At 41.0% G+C, this 20,795-nt stretch overlaps 1 protein-coding gene across 2 annotated transcripts in view; it reads left to right on the forward strand.

Annotated features, from left to right (window-relative positions):
• Positions 1-512: 512 nt before the first annotated feature.
• Positions 513-20,795, forward strand: part of YWHAQ (tyrosine 3-monooxygenase/tryptophan 5-monooxygenase activation protein theta) — a 31,509-nt gene continuing 11,226 nt past the window's right edge. Inside the window, exons 1-2 of one of the 2 annotated variants that reach the window (XM_040224947.1) lie at positions 513-633; positions 1,120-1,491. In XM_040224947.1, the coding sequence (XP_040080881.1) occupies positions 1,198-1,491 (294 nt within the window). In that variant the 5' untranslated portion in view covers positions 513-633; positions 1,120-1,197. The remainder of the gene's footprint in view (positions 634-1,119; positions 1,492-20,795) is intronic. The other variant, XM_040224948.1, reaches the window with a different exon arrangement.

Consider the following 20,795-nt stretch of genomic DNA (forward strand, 5'->3'; position numbering starts at 1 on the left):
GAAGGTGGAGGAAAGACAAGAGTTTGGGTAACAAAACAGCCGATGGTGTCACCCTCCCAGGCCCGACCTCACCCGGGCCGACGAGAGCCGCAGCTGCATCGGGAGCCAACAAGATGCAGTGAACTGTCTGCAACGCCGCAGCAGCAAGGGAACCTGGCCGCAGCAGGAGAGGTAGTGCGAGCTTCCCGCTCCCGTGCCGCGCCCACGAGTGCCGGGGGTGGCTGGGAGGATGAGGGGCGTTGGTAACAGCATTGCCATGGTAACAGTGACGTCCTTTTACCCTGGATCTAATTGGAGGAAACCCCGTGGCCGAAGCCGCAGCCTGCCGGCCAACCGAACTTGCCCAAGCCGACCCACCCTCCTAGCCTCCCCTTCCCCCCTACCGCCCCGCCCCCTTCTCCTCCGCCCCCGTTTCCGCGCGCTCAGTCTTCATTGGCCAGAGGCGGGGAGGGAGGCGGAACTCTCGGGGACATCTCGGCGCGCCATTGGCGGGGGTGGGCGGCCTCGAGGGGCGGGCCGCGCGGTGGCCCCGCCTCTCGGCTCCGAGGTAGGCTGAGACGGGAGGGTCCTCGGCTAAAGCCAGAAGAGGGATCCAAGTGGTGGGACTCGCGCCGCGGCCGCGGAGACGTGAAGGTGAGCGCTGGGGTCGCCTCGGGGCGCGGGGCCGGGGGCGGGGAAATCCCTTCTCGGGGGTCCGGCCGGGCCTGTGTGTCCCGCTGGAGGCCTTCCCCGGGGTGCGGTGGGGGAGGCGGGAGGGACAGCGGCTGGCCTCGACGCCCGCTCTCCTCAGGGACAGGCTCCGGCGGGAAGGTGCGGGCCAACGGCCGCTTCCATCTTGGGCCGCGGGCGGGCGCGGGAGCGGCCTTTCCTCGTCACCCCTGCCTCATCTCACCTCAGCTTCTACCTCAGGCCGCGCGGCCCGGCCTGGCGGGCGCCCCCCCACCGCCCAGGCCCTCCGGGGCGCCCCGCGGTCTGGGGAGCGTGGGCGGGGGGAGGGAAATTCAACTGGGCCGCGCGCGCGGGGACGGACAAAAGGGGCGGCCGGGCGGCGGGGCGCATTGTCTGACGGCGCCGCCCCCGCCCTCCTGCCGCCCCCCCCACCCCGGCGCCCGCCCTCAGGCCTCCTCGCCGCGCCCCCCACCCCCCGCCAGCCCCCCGGGTCCGCGCTCGACCTCGCAGTTCGCTCCCCCAGCCCCCATGGAGAAGACGGAGCTGATTCAGAAGGCCAAGCTGGCCGAGCAGGCCGAGCGCTACGACGACATGGCCACCTGCATGAAGGCCGTGACGGAGCAGGGCGCCGAGCTGTCCAACGAGGAGCGCAACCTGCTGTCGGTGGCCTACAAGAACGTGGTCGGGGGCCGCCGGTCCGCCTGGAGGGTCATCTCCAGCATCGAGCAGAAGACCGACACCTCGGACAAGAAGTTGCAGCTGATCAAGGACTACCGGGAGAAAGTGGAGTCCGAGCTGAGGTCCATCTGCACCACGGTCCTGGTGAGTCCCGCGGACCTTCTCCGGGTGCAGGGAGAATTTGGGGGCACGGGGGGCGGTGGCGGCGGCCTCCCCTCTTCCCCTCCAGCTTTGTGTGAGGCCCTCCCTCGGGACTTTAATGACAACGGAATGGGGGCCGGGGCTTGCCTGATGGTCTGCCGCTGTGTTTGAGGTGGTTAGCTTTGGCCTCTTTGATGTGTCACTTCAGTTCTTGAGATCAAGAAGCTTTTTTTCCTCCCCCACCCCTCCCTCCTCAGTGGTAAGTAGATCTTTCCTAGATAGTGGGTTGGTGCATTTCAGTTTTTAAGATCAAGAAGCTCCCCGCCCCCAGCGGTGGTAAGTAGATCTTTTCCTAGATAGTGGGTTGGTGCATTTCAAGTTCTTGAGATCAAGAAGCTTTTTGTTTTTTTTTTTATCCCTCCCCACTGGTAAGTAGATCTTTCCTAGATAGTGGGTTGCTCCACACCAGATAATTTTGAAATGTGCTAGTAGGTTGGTACCAGACTGAAACTCGTTCCTCAGCTTATAGAGGCTATCTGGGAACCCTTCTTCACATGTATTTAATCAATTCATAGGCTCAGGCTTCCCTTGAAAGAAAGTGCGGGACCTTTTGGGGAACGACAGTGTAAGTCAGTTCTCCTCCCAAACCTAGGAATAATGCAAATTTACTTCGAAAACCTGAATAGATTGTTCGTTTTTCAAGTAGAGTAGCTGTTGCGCTTTTTCCTCCTTATAAACTAAACTGGTAAGGGGGGAGAGTTTCTTCAATGTGGAAAAGGCACAGCTAAACAAAAAGAATGAAGTATCCTGGTTAATTTCAGTACGGGATAACGTTCCCTTGCTGCTACATGGCTACACTTAAACCCTGAGGTGTTGAAATGAATTCCAATCTGGCGTAGAGCAAACGGGGAAAGCTGTCCAGGTTTTGAACTTTCAGGTCTTAGCGAGGGTGGCTTTTGGGTGGAGCAGCCTGACTGCTATGATTCACATTTATTACTGAGAGAGAACATTTTAGCTTTGTCATTGTATGGATCTTTTGATTAGTAAGGTAAGGTTTTAAAATTTCAGTACCAGCATTGTAATTTTTGATGTGTTTGTTACACATGTTTTAGGTGGGCTTATGAAAGACACATCTTTTGGATTGGTGATTTTTCAAGAGGGACTAGAGGGGAGAATACCTCTTGCTCTCCCAGCCTTTTTTTCCTTGCTCCATCAGATTCGTGGGGCAGGATTTTTTTTCTTTCACCTCCTTTTGCAGTACAAATAATAGGTGATCTGAACAAAATCGGGCTGATGAAGATAGCTGGTAAAGGGGGAAAGGAAGCAATACTGAGTGTGTACAAAGTGGAGAAAAACATACTGAGATTTTTTTTGCTCTATGAAAGTCATATGTTCATCTCTGTCTTCCACTCCCTGCCTAGCGAAGAGGAGGCATGTAGGATTTTTAAACTAATTGCTTGTATTTAAAAAAAATTGCCAACTTATAAAAGTGATTGTAGACTTCGGTAGCATGTGGTAGCAGTTGTTGGCAACATCCATTGTGTCATCAAGGAAGACTAAGAACTCCCTCTGTTAACAAGAAGCTTTTCTGCACAGGTGTTACTTTGGGGAGCTCTCACAGCATATTTCAGTCTCTTGTTCTGTGCTGTTACTTCTTTGCAGTTTGTTACTTACCCTGCAGCAATTCAGAATGACCACAGAATATTTCCTGTTCTCTAGCAAGTTAACTGGGAATACTTGTTTTATTTTCTGGCTCCTATAAATTTTAGTTTTTATGATGGCTTAAGTAGAGGCAAGTTTGCTTAGTTGATAAGTGACTTCAAAGAGAGACTAAGAAGATCGTTTCAATCGGCCAGTTCCCCTGAAATTAGGACAGGTTTTTTGTTTCTGTTTTTTAAACTAAGTGAAATAGAAGAGTTCAGATGCCAGGGTATAAATAAAACACTTTTATTAGTAAAATGGCTTAAGAAACCAATTGTGACTTACTGGCCAGCTTACCAAAAATCCCGAGAAAGCCCATCTTCAAGTTGGCTGTGTTTGAGAGCTTAGCATGTACAAGCACTGTGCTAAGCAGCAGGGGAAGAACAAAGCTGAGAACCGGAGATTTTGTCCTCCAGTAATTTATAAAAAGGAGTGCATGTGAAAGTACTCAAATATAAATAAGTAATTCCCAGAAGACAGTTCTGAACAAAATGCTCTGTCGTTTGAAGGAAGCAGAAACCTCAGGAAAGGCTTTACAAGGAGTGGCTTTTGGAATGAGCATCGGAGGAGGAGGATGGCAGTGGGGGTGTCAATATTTCAGGCAGAACAGGCAGAAGGAATATACAGGATCATCGGCCTTATTCATGGAAAAGGGTTTGTGTGAAGAGCAGGATATGTGTAGAGCTATTGTAGTAGAAAAGCCTGTAAGAGTGTAGGAACTATGTAAGAGAATGTCAGAGGGAATTTTCCTTATTTGATTGACAGTGGAAAGATTTTTGAATGATGTGTAGGTGGCAGCATCTAGAATTCATAGTTTGGGTGCTAATTACCAGTTTGTAATCTGAACTGATAGATGGAAAGGGTTGGTTAGTGAACAAGTCTGATGATTGGTAAATTAGTGATTTAATAAGGAATCTATCAAAATAATGGGGAAAGAAAAATGAATAAAAGAAAAATAAAATTGCTGAATATGAGTGCTAAGATTAGGTTTTCTCTTTTTGACCCCCTCTGGTAAACAGGAAGAGGAATTTGGTGTGGAGGAAGTAGATGACACTGTTATAGGAAGCTAGTAGTAAAAGAGTAACATAGAAGATAGGCAGGATTTTGGTCATAAGTAGATATTCTCAGCCTTTTCTTTCTCTTTGATAGAGTAAGTTTTGGGTGGAATTATTTGGACTATTAACTCAAAATGAACATGGTGGACAACTCTCAACCTTTTTGATAATCACTGTATTGAGAGAGACTGTTGAATTGTGGAGGCAGTAAAAAATGTTGAAATGCAAGTAATCTAAAGAGCAAACGAAATAACGGGACCCAAATGGTCAAGGCCAAGTTCTTTGTAGAATCTAAGAGAAGTTAGAGAGGAAGCTGTCACCAAGTTATCTGTCTTTGTCATTTGTGAAACCAGAGAGTTGGGCTAAAATTTCTGTTGCTTCTAATTCTGGTATTCTCGGACTATTAAAGTTATATGCTTCCAGTTATTCCACCTGTGCTCTGACTTCAAACTCTAAAATGAGTAGTTTTTATAGTCCAGGTTGAAAAACATGTCATTAGTTGTTAAAAACAACTTTGTATAGCACAGGGAACTATATTCAATATTCTGTGACAAACCATAATGGAAAAGGACATGGAAAAAGAATGTATGTGTATATCTATAACTAAGTTGCTTTGCTGTAAGCAGTAATTAACACATTTTAAGTCAACTTTACTTCAATACAAAAGTAAAAAAAAACTATACAATCCCCCAAAAAGAAAAGTGTTGAAAAGCTGATGACTTCAGTGAAATACCTTTAGGAAGAGGTGATGAAAAAGTCATTGATGATCCTATTAAATGTTGGAAATGGTAAAGTTTAAGTAAAAATGATTAATAAGTTGTATGACAGCAAGGCAGTGGTTAAAAAATTGAGTAAGGTGTTCAGGAGTCATTAAGAACTTGGGTGTGAGGTAAGGGCAAATTGAAGAAACCAAAGGGGTATACAGAGCCCTTCTGGGACTTGGGAACAAACATCATGTACAAAGTCCATGACCTTGGAGTAAGAATAGGACACTTAGCGAATGCGTTATACAAGGTAACCTCTGTCTCAAACAACCACGTGTTATCCTTCTGTTTAAACAATTTCAGGAGTTAAGGTCTGTGTTCTTATTTTTTAAAGTAAGAATCATTTAAAATATATAGAAACTGAAACTTGTCTCTGTTGGTGTGTAAATCCTATTATCTTAATTCCGTAATACATTTGAATTCAGTTGTGTTCTAAATAAATGTCTTATAGAAAATATCTAGTGGTAGTTATTATTTAGAAGTAAGAAACCAGTATGTACTTGATAGTTAGTCTCAACGTAAGCTTACTGACATGACTGAAAAATCATGGGCTCTGGAGTCAAGACTGAATATTTTAGGATCACTGCTCTGTAACCTTACAATTTTGCGATTCTAGGCAAGTTTTTTTCAGCCTCTGTTTCTTTATCTATGAATTGGTGAAGATGATGCTTGTCTTTATAGGCTTGTAGTTAAGATAATAGGTAATAGCTGACATTGGGCTTCCCTGGTGGCTCAGACGGTAAAGCGTCTGCCTGCAATGTGGGAGACCCGGGTTCTATTCCTGGATTGGGAAGATCCCCTGGAGAAGGAAATGGCAATCTTCTACTCCAGCACAGTTGACTGGAAAATCCCATGGACAGAGGAGCCTGATAGGCTACAGTCCATGGACTCGCAAAGAGTTGGACATGAATGAGAGACTTCACTTTTATGGGGCTTTTACTATATGCCAAGCACTGCTTTAAGAACTTGATATACCCACTGTGTTAAGAAAACAGGGACATGAGGAAGTTACTTAACTTGGTTGATGTCACAAAACTGAGTTTGGAAGAGCAAGGAATCCAGGTGATGTGACTCCAGATGAAATTGTGTGAAACACATTTAGCTCTAAATAACATAGTAACTGACTAAAAGATCAGTGTTTTGAGGAATTTGTACAGTTTGATAAATGTAAGTTAGGGAGGGAGGGTAGATCTGTCATGAACAAAACTCACCTGATCTGTAATATTGATGCCCTCCTCAATAAAATGCAATAACATTTTAAAACTTTTGCATTTTTTTTTTGGCTGTTAAAATGTAAGCTCCTTGAAGCTAAGAGTTCTTTCTGAAGAGTGAAAGGGAGTGGAATATTGTATATACGGATATATAAGGCTTGATCAGTGGTTCTCAGTCAGGTGAATTTACCCACCAGGGGACATTTGGCAAGTTGTGGAGAGAGTTTTTTTGGTTGTCAAGACTGAGGTGTGAGTGAGGAGGTGCTACTAACATACTGTGAATAGAAGCCTAAATGCTGCTGATCATCACTTAATGCATAGGAGAATCAGTCCCCTGCCACAGAATTATCCAACCCAGATGGGTTAGGTCATAAATAAAACAAGCAGTATTAAGTTGTATTGAATTGTATGACACCTGTCCTTTAGGTTCTTACTAGTATATTAGCATCTTGTCAGAACCCTTGTCTAAGATCTCAATTATTTTTTATTTCTTTGTCACTCTGTATGCTGTTTAACTCTACAGTTTCACCTTTCTGGCAGTTACTCAGGGGACCCTGTATTTTCAAAGTTCCACCTTAGAGTTACCTCTAAGGCCTTGAGCTTTGCTTTTTTTTTTTTTTTAAGGGGAAAAAAAACCCAACTTTGGCATAGAGAAAAAGGATCCAACTGAAATTATAGTGAAACCTATTTAGAAAGTGGCAGTTAGAATTGATGAGTGGCAAGTATTTCCCTCCCTTTCATAACTGCCATTAATAGTTTGGCATATGTGGTTCTAGACGTAAACCCTGTAGTGTTTTTATTTGGATGTTGTGTAATTATACTAATGTCCTATTGAACATTTAGATTGTAAACAATTTTTCTCTGTTACAAACAATACTGAGAAGAACATCCTTGTTGCATGCTTTATGCAAGAGTTTACTTAGTTAAGTTTTTGGAAATGAAATTTCTAGCTTTTTCCCAGATAGCCCTCAGAAAAGATTATGTGTGTTTATACTGTCATCAGCTGTTGTTGAGAATTGCCATTTCCTCTTACCCTCTCCAGCACAGATAGTTGTTTGAGGTTAACAAAAATCTAGTTACTGAAAGGGTTGAAATTTTACCTCCTTGTTCACCTCCTAAGAATGTAATGAGGACTCCCTTTGTTCTCACAAAGGGCTAGTTATCAGACTTTTTTTAAAAGTCTCATATATGGTTTCACTTGCTATGATAAACCTAGACCAGCATATTAAAAAGCAGAGACATCACTTTGCCGACAAACGTCCATCTAGTCAAAGCTATGATTTTCCCAGTAGTCATGTATGAATGTGAGAGTTGGACTATAAAGATTGTTGAGGGCCAAAGAATTCATGCTTTTGAATTGTGCTGGAGAAGACTCTTAAGAGTCTCTTGGACTACAAAGGAGATCAACTCATTAATTGTAAAGAAATCAAACCTGAATATTCATTGTAAGGACTGATGCTGAAGCTCCGTACTTTGGCCACTTAATGCGAAGAGCTGACTGGAAAAGACACTGATGCTGAGACAGATTGAGGGCAGGAGGAGTTGGGGGACAGAGGATGAGATAGTTGGATGGCATCACTGACTGAATGGACATGAGTTTGATCTAACTTAGGGAGATGGTCAAGAGCAGGGAAGCCAGTTCATGGGGTCACAAAGAGTGGAACATCACTTAGCGACTGAACAACACCAGTTTCACTTATAAAATGATACCATGTCATGAGATTAGGTAATTCAAGGTGCTTGACAGTTGGGAAATCTGCTTGATCATATTGATGTTTATTTCTTTTATGATATTTATCAATACTAGATTTTGTGTTTAGCACTAGTTCTTTCAGAGTAACAGCAGAAGGTATCTTTGTGCCATTGACTTTCTAGGTATCAAGGAGGGATGGTAGAGAAACATCATTTGAAAGAACACTTAATCCATGGGTAAATCAAATAAAGGTTTCTTGATTATTTCATAATAAATAATTTGACCAGATTATAAATGTTTACATTTTGAAGTATTTAAAGACACAATGATGGTATCTACAACTTCAAAATAGTAGGAGGGGGTTAAGGTGAAACAGGTGTGTGTGTGAATTAATATAGTAGCAGCTGGCTTTAGTGAGAACTCATCGTGCTGTTCTCTCTTCTTGTATATGTTTGAGATTTTCCATGATTAAAAGGTTTTTTCCCCTAGAAATTTTCCACTCTTAAGTTTTTACACAAGAGAAAAAGCCCTGTACAAGAATGACCATAGTAGCTTTGTTCTAAGATCAGGAAACTGAAAACAGTCCATTATTAGGAAAATGAATTAACTGCGGTATATTCATAGAGTACTGCTCAGCAGTAAAAAGGAATGGACTATTGATACATACTGTAATATAGATGAATTTCAAAAACATGCTAAGTGAAGAAGTACATAATGTCATTCTAGTTATATGAAATTCTAGAACAAGCACAGATAGTCTCTAGGTAAAAAATCAGAAGAGTGGGGACCTCAGTGGATGGAGGAACTTTCTATGGTGATTGTAACGGTCTTTGTGCTGATACAGATTTCAGTTACACATGTATATGCATTTGTGGAAACTTGGCAAGTTTGTGCTTAATGTTTGTACATTTCGTTGTATGTAAATTTTTACTTCACATTGGTTAGTGACAGTCACATACTGATACCTTCAGTTTACACAAAAACAAATAGAATTGTATAGATATATGGTAAAGTAGGGAGAAGGCAATGGCACCCCACTCCGGTACTCCTGCCTGGAAAACCCATGGATGGAGGAGCCTGATAGGCTGCAGTCCATGGGGTCGAGGAGGGTTGGACACGACTGAGTGACTTCACTTTCACTTTTCACTTTCATGCATTGGAGAAGGAAATGGCAACCCATTCCAGTGTTCTTGCCTGGAGAATCCCAGGGACGGGGAACCTGATGGGCTGCCGTCTATGGGGTCACACACAGTTGGACACGACTGAAGTAACTTAGCAGCATGGTAAAGTAATTTGGTTAAAGGTTAATTGTAAGATATGGGTAATGGGTAAGCAGGTGCTCACTGTTGCCATATGTTAGCGGTATAATATTCTACATGGCTGTGGTTGAATGCCTTTAATACTTACACTGCAAAAAAAGAAAAGAAAAAAAAAAAAAAAAACAAGTGAAGCCCATGTCTTGTTGACCTCAAGATAGGAGAACTTGTGGAAAGGTATTGCTGTCCACTTAGAAGATTGGACTCATAGACTCTGCACCATTGCTTTTGCTTTTATTTGGTGGTAAGTGCTAAGTAGATTAATGGAGGTAAAGAATGCAATGGAAGACTTACATAATTGGCTATATTCTGGTGCAGTGGTTCTCAAACTTCTGGGTCTTAAGGCCCCTTTGCACAAATTTAAAAATATTTTGGAACAGCAACAACAAAAAATTGTGGAACCTAAAATCTTTTGTTTGTGTAGATTGTACCTATAGATATTTACATTATTAAAAATTTAAACTGGAGATTTTATAACCCATTTTAGAATAATAAACACATTAGAAATTAACGTTACTTGTATTTTGTTTTTTTCAATTGTGGTAAAATATACCTGATGTCGCTTCCCTTGTGCCTTAGACAGTAAAGAGTCTGCTTGCAATGCAGGAGACCTGGGTTCAATCCCTGGGTTGGGAAGATCCCCTGGAGAAGGAAATGGCAACCCACTCCAGTACTCTTGCCTGGAAAATCCACGGATGGAGGAGCCTGGCAGGCTATATACTCCATGGGGTCACAAAGAGTTGGACACAACTGAGTGACTTCACTTATACTTGATGTCAGATTTACCATTTTAAGCATGCAGTTCTGTGGCATTAAGTACATTCACTTTGTTGTACAGTCATCACCAGCATGATGAGTTTCTTCTCCAGATGCGACTCTACCCATTAAACACTTAACTCCGTATTCTCCCATCCCAGGAACCACCGTTTTACTTTGTCTGAATTTGACAACTCTAGATATATCATATAAGTGTAATAATAACATTTTTTAAAAAGAAAATTGAGAATAGTGGCATTGTTTTATTTGTTGTATCACACCTTTTGTAGCTTGTGGAAAACTCCTTTCGTGAGAGCATGACAGTAAAAAAGCAAATAGTATCTTAATATGTATTATGAAAGCGGTTTGTGCTTGTGCCCCACCCCACTCAAAAAAATGGGAGGAGGGATCGGAGTTCTCAGAAAAAAGCAGACATTACTTCGCTGATGAAGGTCTGTCTGGTTAAAGCTGTGGTTTTGCCAGTAGTGATGTATGGATGTTGGATCATAAAGAAGACTGAACACTGAAGAATTGATGCATTTGAGCTGTGGTGTTGGAGAAGACTCTTGAGAGTCCCTTGGATGGCAAGGAGATCAAACCAGTCAATCCTAAAGGAAATCAACCCTGAATATTCATTAGAAGGAACTGATGCTGAAGGTGAAGCTCCGATACTTTGGCCACCGGATGTAAAGAACTGACTCATTGGAAAAGACGCTAATGCTGGGAAAGATTGAAGGCAGGAGGAGAAGGGGACAACAGAGGATGAGATGGTTGGATGGCATCACTGACATGAGTTTGAGCAAGCTCCCCAAGTTGGTGATGGACAGGGAAGCCTGGTGTGCTACAGTCCATGGAGTCTCAAAGAATCGGACACGACTGAGTAACTGAACAAGAACAGAGGAGTGCTCAGAACACACTTCAAAAATTGCTGCTCTTGGATCATTTTGTGTGATTGAGCAGGTTTCTGAGTAGTTGTGATTATGTGGTGATAATGAAATTTGTAAAACCTTCCCCTCCTTTCTCATTGCCCAGTCCCTCTACCCCCAAAATTATTTTAGGAGTCTAGATTTGTAGACAGAAAAATCACAGACTTGATAATAAATAAAAATTTATTTTAGGTATTGGGTAAGAAAGAATCCCTGGTTAATTCCCGAAAAACTTAAGAACTAGTATGGTGGAATGGCTTTTGCTTCCTTATGTTAGAATGGTTAAGGAAGATTAATCTGATTTCACTCCCTGGTACCCAGCCTAGAAGCTGAGTTGGCATGAATGAAATTTGTAAATAATGGCTTCTTGGAGATAGGAAGTCAGGTTCGCTGTTATAGCCAGCGTTGGTTGAAGCATTTTAATGAAACTTGTCTTTTGCACAGATCTTGACTATCCATTTACATTCTTTCCATCCATAGGAACAGCATTTTCCATGATTTCTTTTGTCTGCTGCACGCTTGGCTCCAGATGGATTTGGTATAGTGTGGTGCTAAATATATAACACAAAGTATCCTAAGTTAGTTTACTGCCTTAAAGCTTTGAATCCTCCTCTGTGTTTGCTGCAAGCTTTACTTAGAGAAACTGGTGTGGAGGCTGAGAACAGGACAGTAATGACCCATGTAAATTTAATCTTAATGCTTGTTAAGCATTAAATGCTTAATACTTATTAATCTTAATGCTTTATTCTTAAAGGACAGTCTTAGATTTGTCTTTGTAAATGTCAGGATGATTGTGGGAAATAAGTGGGAAAGTACGTGAAAATGCTTTAAAACTGTAATGATACTGATTTTTAAATCAGACTTTGTGTTGTTATTTATCTAGAATATTTAGTACTCCCATTTTCCTTCTTGTTTTGCTCATTCCACCAGACATTATTTGAACACAGCTCAGAAAAGCTTTACTCTTAAAAACTATAGTATTAGACACCTGCAGTTAAACATATATGTATTAGGTGTTCCGATCTTTCAACCTGGTACTATTTCCAGGTATTTGGCAATATGTTTTTTAGGCTTTCAATGCTCATGTTGCCCTCTCAAGATTCTGATGGACTAGTAAAGAGGTTAGAAAGGTTATCGTAAGGGTTTATGCATTTTTGATCATAAAATACTCTAGATTATTTGGGTACCAATTGCAGAGACCAGGTATTTGATTCTTGATGAAATTTTAAATTTTTTTTAAAGTTAAAGATTTTAATTTTAGCTTTTAATACATTTGAAAAAATTGCATAATATTTAAACATCCAGGGACTGACATTGGAAATGGGAAATGGTATATATTGAAATGACTTTTATATTCCTGAACAAATTGAGATGGGAGTCTGTTATCAAACTACTAGTGGTACCCTGGAAATTTTTATTTCCTCCTCACCTTTCTCTTAGTTGCCAAGATATTTAGAGTAGAGAAAAAAACTTGAGAACCAACTTATTAGAGAAGATGGCGAGAGTAACAACTTCAAAAGATTAGGGAAAGAGGTAAGGGGGGGTTCATTGGCCGAGCTCAATAACAAAAGTTGTTAATTTTGATGAAATATGACATATTTATTTTTCTTAGATTGCTTGTGCTCCTGTTACAATATATTTAAGAAACTATTATGGAATCCAGGGTCATAAAGATTTATATCTGTGCTCTCATCTAAGAGTTTTATCATCTTAGTTCTTATATTCAATTTTTGGTCCATTTGAGTCTGTGCTCTTCAACTAAGTAGAGCAGCCCTATTTTATCTCTTTTACTGTAAATTGATATTAGCTTGATAAGACTTGGCATAAAGGGAGAGAAAAGAATACTTCCCTCTGTGTTCCAGCCACATAGAATTACCTATGGTTCTCTCCTATATTGTGTAGTTTCTTAGCATTGCTCTTACTCTCTCCCCTGTGTAAGGATGAGTTGTTATGTTGATATAATATTTCCTTTCCCATTGTCTAGTAATGAGACCCAATTCTATATTGTCTGGAGTTTACAGTGTCCTGAGTTACTTTGTGGCTTCCTCTAAGTCAGATCATTATTGATAAGCTGTAAGGGTATGTAAGAACAAGGACTTCATCTTTATTGTTTCTTTTGATTACTCTTAATTTTTGAAAATTATTTTTTGTGTTGTACCCAATAGTTCAGTTGAATATAATCAGTAACCAATGTAAGTTTAGTGGCCAGTGCAGATTAATTTTCTTATCATGGCCTCTTAAATTCCTGTTGACCCTGTTCTTCTTTTTATGCCCTGAAATAGGTTTTGTAGACTAAAGGCTAGACCAGAGGGTTGTATATAATACAGCTGCAGAGATAAGTGCATTTGGTGTGGTTTAGCCATAGATGGAAAAGTTAACCTGCAAATAATTGTGTAATCTCTATAATGTAGAAATCCATAGACTCACAAAAGACAGCACATGTGAAAGTACACTGGTATCTTTGCTGTTATCTATTTTTGGTAGTTTTCCTAGGATATAGCAAAACTTGACCCATCTACTAAGTTAGGAAAGCAATTTTGACCTATTTTTAATTGATTGAATGTATTTTCTTTTAGGATGTCTGTCCAGTTGGATTACTTATGACCAAACTAAGATTTGACTTCTGTTCTGTTCGTTTTGTTTTGTTTCCTTTTCCTTTTAAGGAACACTCTTATTTTCTCACTATCGTTTGTCTTGTTTTACTTTGCAAATTGCAAGGGCTAACATAGTTTCTGGATGCTAACATAGTTTCTTAGTTCTCTAAGGGGAAGGAAGTACGGACATTGATTTTTGCCTTGGTTCTTTTGGTAGCACTGATCTGTAAATGTTGGCAAATTGTGGCTGTGTAATTGTTTTTGATGCAGATTGGCAGATTGGAAAGCAGTATTAGTATTGCCAGTGTATGTATTAAACTGTCCTTCTAAACCTTTGTATTTTGGCCAGAGAGTTGGGAACTTTGAGGTGAAAGGATAACGTTCCTATCTTGCTGTTGTGGCCACTCAATATCCAGCTGCTAAAACGTGGAGAAACAGCAGGTCAGAGACAAAGGACTGGCCACTACACTTGTTTCTAAGAGTATCTTGAATTGGCTTGGCTGCTTTGGGTGAAATAAGGGGACAAAGATCGTGATTTTCTTTAACGTTGCAGTATTCACAAACCTCATTTGTCTGAGGCTAAAACTCTTTCTGTTATGTGTCTTCACCACTGCAGTTGTAACAGCTCTGTAGCTGAGTTGGAAGATAAGACAAACGTTCTTCTACCGGAGACGATTTTTATTTTTTAAGTGCTCATTGTTTAGGAGAGGAGAGAGGGGTATTGTCCTCACAAAAGGGCCCCTAAAAGCGCCACTGTGCTCCAGTAGATGCTGGCAGCGGTACTGCTGTCCCTGGTGCTTGTTTCGCCTGCGTCGTGGGATGCTCAACAGCCTGTGGGCCAGGAGAAAGACTTCAGAAATAATTGGGGACAGGGACATAGTAAAGCTTTTTCTCTTTTTGTTGAGAACCATGAATTCTTCTTTTTTGTTTCTTCCCCTATTTATCTTCTGGGTTTTAGCTCCTTGTTTCCTTTTGCCCACAAGAATAATTAACCACACAATTGCGTGGACCACTCTGGCTTCTTTTACTTTCAGTGTGAGTGACTACAGTAGCACATATCCCCTTTGATCTGAGGAATCTATATTAATTTTCTGACCACGATGACAGGTTATCATGTCACATTAATTCATATTAATTTTAGATTATTAATTTGACAGATATTTCAACCAGCATTGAATTTTAGATCTTTCGTGACTTTAGAATCATATTTCAAAAGTCTGAGCACTTTTTATACAAGGTGGTTTTTAGTCTACACCCTTTCTCCCAGAATGGCATGTTCACATTCATGAATGTTCCAGAGCTGTTTACATTTTAGTAAATAGAAATTGGGAGATAGGAAGACTTGATAATACTTCTTCACAGATTTCCCTCCCTCAGGTCAAGATAAGGAAGAATTGTTTGTTGGTCTGTCTGTCAGGGTGCCAGATGAGCAGCATAGCAGTGTACACTTACAGCCCAGGGTTTGTCCCCTTGGACTCATAGTCTCCAGATCTTAATTGGCACACAGATAGGGGAGCTGCCAGAGCTACAGGTGAGGCAGTCATTGTCTAGCAGTGTTTACTGCTTGAAGACAAATTTATTGGAGAAGCCAAATTAGCATTAGAAGATTGATGAGCACAGAAACCAACAAGAAGAGGCAGGAGTTGGATGATCTTAATGACTAGTTACTCTCAACTCTGCTGTGTTCAGCCTTGCTACTTGAATACTCTTCAGAGACCCAAGACCATTTTCTCTGCATAGTGCTGGAGATGTACTTACAGCGTTTGTCTTTTCACATGCCCATACCTACTGTTTTGTTTCTTAGCGTGCCACTGTATTTCAGAGCTACCTCTATTCTCCGCTCCTCCTGCTAGTGCAGGAACAGTAATAATGGATATATCTTGGATGTCAGTCACCCGAGACAGTGCTTCCCAGCTTCTTTGTGTTGTGGCATACAGGAATAGCCATATATCGTATGGCACACTGGGGAAATTGGATCTCTCCCTCAGCTTCACCCGCTGCTGTGATGGCCGAGGGGATCAGCCCTTACTTATCACTTAACGTTAGTCAAAGGCTCTAGGTTTGGAGTATAATCTTGGAGGACCATGTGCTCTAGGCTTTAAGTTTATTCTTTAACAGGCCATTAGGATTTTTTGAGCAGTGGATTAACATACCCAGAATGGAATTTATGCTTATTAATCTTGCAGCAGGATATAAAATGGGTTAGAGAAAGAAGAAAACCTAAAACCTGGTAGATCAGTTAGATTATTGCATTAGTTGAAGTGAAATATGGTTAATTCTGGGTAGTAGAAATAGGAATGAGACTGAGAGGACAGGTGAAAATATTGGCCGAACAGTTGGTGGTAGGGTGGGAAATGGAGAGTGAAAAATCAGAGGTTGTGGTGATGAGCTGTGGGTAGGAGGCATGGTGGGATGATTAGTAGAAAAGCAATGGAAATATAAAAACAGATTTAGAAATAAATTTATTTCTGTTTAAGGCATATTGAAGTCTAGTGGCTATTCATATTTCAAAAGATGTAAGAATACTCATCCACGTGACACTGCAGAGAAGTAAGATTGTGGATGGAGTGGTGGGAGGGGGTGTGTTACCTCTGGGAGTTTATTGTATGACCTTCAGCCTTGTTGACTCAAACACATCAGGGTGGAGCTATTTTTCATAGATAGATCCAGTAATAATCAAGCTCATGTAACTGATGTATAAAACAGATAGTATTCATTTACAGTGAGGAATAACTAGCACAAAGATTGAAGTACGTGTGGTGTGACCAGTAAGTACTCATTCAGGAGGCAGGCTCACATAGGAATCAAGTCATAATGACGGAGTTACGTAGGAAATGTGGCATTATGACATGAGAAATTGCATGGCTGCTCACGTTTAATGGCTGTCATCTCCTGGGTAGGGCATGGATTAGTCAGTGGATTGATTGACTCACCTAAGACTATAAATTAATAGTTATCCCTTAGTATCATGGGATTGATTTCCAGGAGCCTCCATGAAACCAAAATCTGCAGATACAAGTCTGTCACATAAAATGATGTAGTACAGTAAGTATAGTTGGCCATACATGTAAGCAACTTCCTGATTATGACTGTATATTGTATCCTTTTCCTTCAGTGTCTGTATCCCTCTTCTGTTTCCAGTGCCTCTGAGCACTGTTCATTCTGATTGACTCATCCTTATTTTTAAAGTATATTTACATACTGTCATATTACACTCATCTTACATTTTTATTAATTTACTATACAAATACGTGTGTGTGTATGTATGTGTGTGTGTGTTACTCTAGATGAAATAAAGTCTTCTTTAGTGGTTTATAGTTAAGAGAGGGGAGATGTGTGTTCCAAAAGTATACTGTGCTTCTTTAAGAAAGTTTCTAAAGTCTTGACTTGGAAAATACTACATCCATAGGCTTGGGTGACTAAATATGGGGTGCCAGGGGAGTGATATGAGGGCTTCCCTGATAGCTCAATTAGTAAAGAATCCACCTGCAATTCAAGAGACCCCGGTTTGATTCCTGGGTTGGGAAGATATGCTGGAGAAGGGATTGACTACCCACTCCAGTATTCTTGGGCTTCCCTGTGGCTCAGCTGGTAAGAAATCTGCCTGCAATATGGGAGACCTGGGTTCGATCCCTGGGTTTGGAAGATTCCCCTGGAGAAGGGAAAGGCTACCCACTCCAGTATTCTGGCCTGGAGAATTCCATGGACTGTATAGTCTGACACTAAGAGTCTGACACGACTGAGCGACTTTTCACTGATCACGATCAGGGGAGTGAGGCCAAGGAAACACTAGGATAACACTCAGGTTTCTAACTAGGGCAAGGAAGTGCTTTTCTGGAAACAAAATTTAGTAGGGGAGGAGAATTAATAGGAAATCGCGTTTGGAAGGCAAATTTAATGTTTTAGGGTGAGTGAAGTCCCAGTGGCCCATCCCAGTGTCCATAAATACAGATAGGAGCACTCTGCCCGGTGCTTAAAGAGACTTGTGTGGTTGGTGCGTGGTGATGGAGATTTGTGTACCAAGCAGTGTTCTAAGTAATTTGTATTGAGTCATTCAGTCTTCACAACAGGCTGCAAGGTAGGGATTGTCATTAATTGCAGTAAAATGAGGTAGGAGCTACAGAAGTAATTTACCTAGCTAGATAAAAGGCAGATTTTGTGAGCATATAAATATTGGCTAAATTCCTGCCAATAAATATCTAAAATGAATCCACATCTTGTCAGTTACCTTAAAATAGATGGTGAGCTGTTGAAATGTTTGAGATCCATGATTTTCCTAGTGAAATACTTCCTTCTAGTTGCCGATTGAACTATGATAATACAAAGTATAGTCTTAAAGCCAGACATCTCGTAGCTCGAGATGAGGGTTCCTTTCCCTGCTTCGTCGGGAAAGGATTCCCGGCGTTCCCGTCGCATCTCAAGAGGAGGCGCTCTCAACAGGAAAGTCGAAAGGAACTCCAGGGGTTGTGCCACCTTTCCAGACGAAGGTTGGATTAAACAAGGGGGAACACATTAACTATCCTTAAAAATTTAGATAATCTAAAAGAGGATTGGAAAGCATATGTCCTTAATAGCCAACTCAATCCTCTGCACATACTTAATATGAAAGAAATTTTGGCCTTCTAAATAATCTGAAATACTGTTCTCTGCAAACATGAGGTGTCACATGAGTATTGTTATTCAGCATCTTGTAATGATCTGTATTGCAGTTTTGGAAGAGTTGTTTTCATAGATTATGACCAGGAATTTTCCAGTTACTCTAAAATATGTATTTTAGTTACTGTATTACTCTACTTGGTGACTTCTCTTGTTCCATTACTTTCTTCCTAACTCTTAAAGGGGTTCTTCAGTAAAGGTCTAAGCAGGAACTTCTGTCTTTTTCTGGAAACGTCTTCATTTTGCACTTGCTTTTATATGGTATTTTAATTGGTTATGAAATTTTAGCTTACAGTTTTTTTCTCCCACTTTTAAGATCCTTGATTATTTTCTCATGAAAAATCAACTTGTCAGCCATACTGTTGTTTCTTTCCTTATAGGTAATGTGGCATTTCTCTGGTTGCTTTTAAGAATTTTCTTGTCTTTGACATTCCTCAATGTTCCCATGCTGGTCTACATATAAATTCATTTTTGTTTTATTTTGGGGGGGATTTAGTGTGCTTTTCCACTTTTTTTTTTCTTTTAATAAACGTTTATTGAGCACCTACTGTGTGCCAGGCACTGTGCTAGGCGCTGGGGATACATCAGTGACTAACACACAGTCCCTGTCCTTGAGGAGCTCACAGTGCTTTTCCACTTTGAAGATTATTTATACTAGTAACTGGAAGAATCTCAGCCATTACCTCTATGTAACATTTCTTCCTCATTCTAATTTCTCCTGGAATTCCTGTTGCATATTATCTTGCATCTTTTTGACTTATCCACATTTTTTCATCTTGCTGGTTCTTTGTTCTGCATTCTGAGGAGTTTCTTCAAACATGCCTTCTCTTTTACTGCTTTTTTTAAAAAATAATTTATTTTGGTTGCATTGGGTCTTTGTTGCTGCTTGGGCTTTTCTTTTGTTTTGGTTAGCGGGGGCTACTCTCTGTTGCAGTACACGGGCTTCTCATTGCAGGGGCTTCTCTTGTGGAGGAGCACAGGCTCTAGGTGAGGGTTCAGTAGTTGTGGCACATGGGCTTACTTACCCTGAGATATGTGGAATCCTCCAAAACCAGGGATCAAACCCCTGTCCCCTGCTTTGGCAGGTGGATTCTTATCCACTGGACCACCAGAGAAGTCTTTTTTTTTTTAAATTAAAAAAATTCTCTCCCCCATCTTCAAGATGCTTTTCTTTTTTAAAATTGAAGTACAGTTGTTTTAAAATGTTGTGTGTGTTTCAGCTGTACAGCAAAATGAGTCAGCTTTACATATGCATATATCCCCTCTGTTTTGGATTCCCTTTCCACTTAGGTCACCACAGAGCCCAGAGTAGAGTTCTCAGCGCTATACAGTAGGTTCTCATTAGTTATCGATTTTATATGTAGTGTATATATGGGGCTTCCCTGGTGACTCAGCAGTAAAGAATCTGCCTGCAGTGCAGGAGACTTGGGTTCGATCCCTGGGTCGGGAACACCCCCTGGACGAGGGCATAACAACCCATTCCAGTATTGTTGCCTAGAGAGGAGCCTGGTGGGCTATAGTCCCTAGGGTCGCACAGAGTCAGACACAATTGAAGCGACTAACTGTAGCAGCAGCTGTGTATATATGTTAATCCCAGTCCCCCAATTCCCTCCCTTCCCTTCCTGGTATTCATATGTCTGGGTCTCTATTTCTGCTTTGCAAATAAGTTGACCTGTATGATTTTTCTAGATTTCATGTATAAGTGGTATTTGTTTTCCTCTTTCTGACTTACCTCACTCTGTATGACAGTCTCTAGATCTATCTACGTCTCTGCAAGTGGCACAATTTCATTCCTTTTTATGCCTGAGTAATACTCTGTTGTACATATGTACCACTTCTTTATCCTTTCCTCTGTTGATGGACATTTAGGTTGCTTCTGTGTCCTGGTAAATAGTGCTGCAGTGAACATTGGGCTGCATGTATCTTTTTGAATTATGGTTTTGAATTATTGTATCCTATCTTTGGACTTCTGTTATTTTTTTTCCTCTCCAATATTTTTGGTTGTTTTAATCAAGAAAAGCTCCCTGTGTAACGTTACTCTGCCCTGGCAGTTATGAATTTTCTTTATATCCCCACAGACACACATCCATTATTTTGAAGCCAGTCCTGGGCATCATCTATTTAATCTGTAAATACTAAAATATATATCCTTAAAGGATTCTTTAAGAGTTTTAAACATTTTTCTTACATTTATGTTTTAATGCACACTGTTTCATTTAAATTTTGGGGTACCAACCATCTGTTTGTTGATCTTTCATCATGGTGTATCTGTTCCTTGATTAGTTTTGTTATTTTAAAAAATTTGAATGTGGTATTTCCTATGGAACTTGCGTGGGTACCTTGGATTATGGAAGTAGTTTTGATGATTTGTTTCTGCTGGGCACAGTAGGCCATGGCCCAGTTTTATGCACACTTTCAGCTCATAGAGTCACACATCATATATGAGATAAAAATTTGAATAGCACCTGCACAGATCGTGTTTGGTTTTTAGTTTTTCATGGGAAACTACACCCATAACCCCCAGAAGTCCAGGAAATAGCTTTCTTGCTACTTCTCAGCAATGACACAGTTTTTCTAGGGTCCTTACTCACTACACATTGCTGTCATTGTACTGTAAATTTTTACTTTTTGCTCT

Source organism: Oryx dammah, unplaced genomic scaffold, assembly GCF_014754425.2.
Source record: "Oryx dammah isolate SB20612 unplaced genomic scaffold, SCBI_Odam_1.1 HiC_scaffold_25, whole genome shotgun sequence".
Classification (NCBI taxonomy): domain Eukaryota; kingdom Metazoa; phylum Chordata; class Mammalia; order Artiodactyla; family Bovidae; genus Oryx; species Oryx dammah.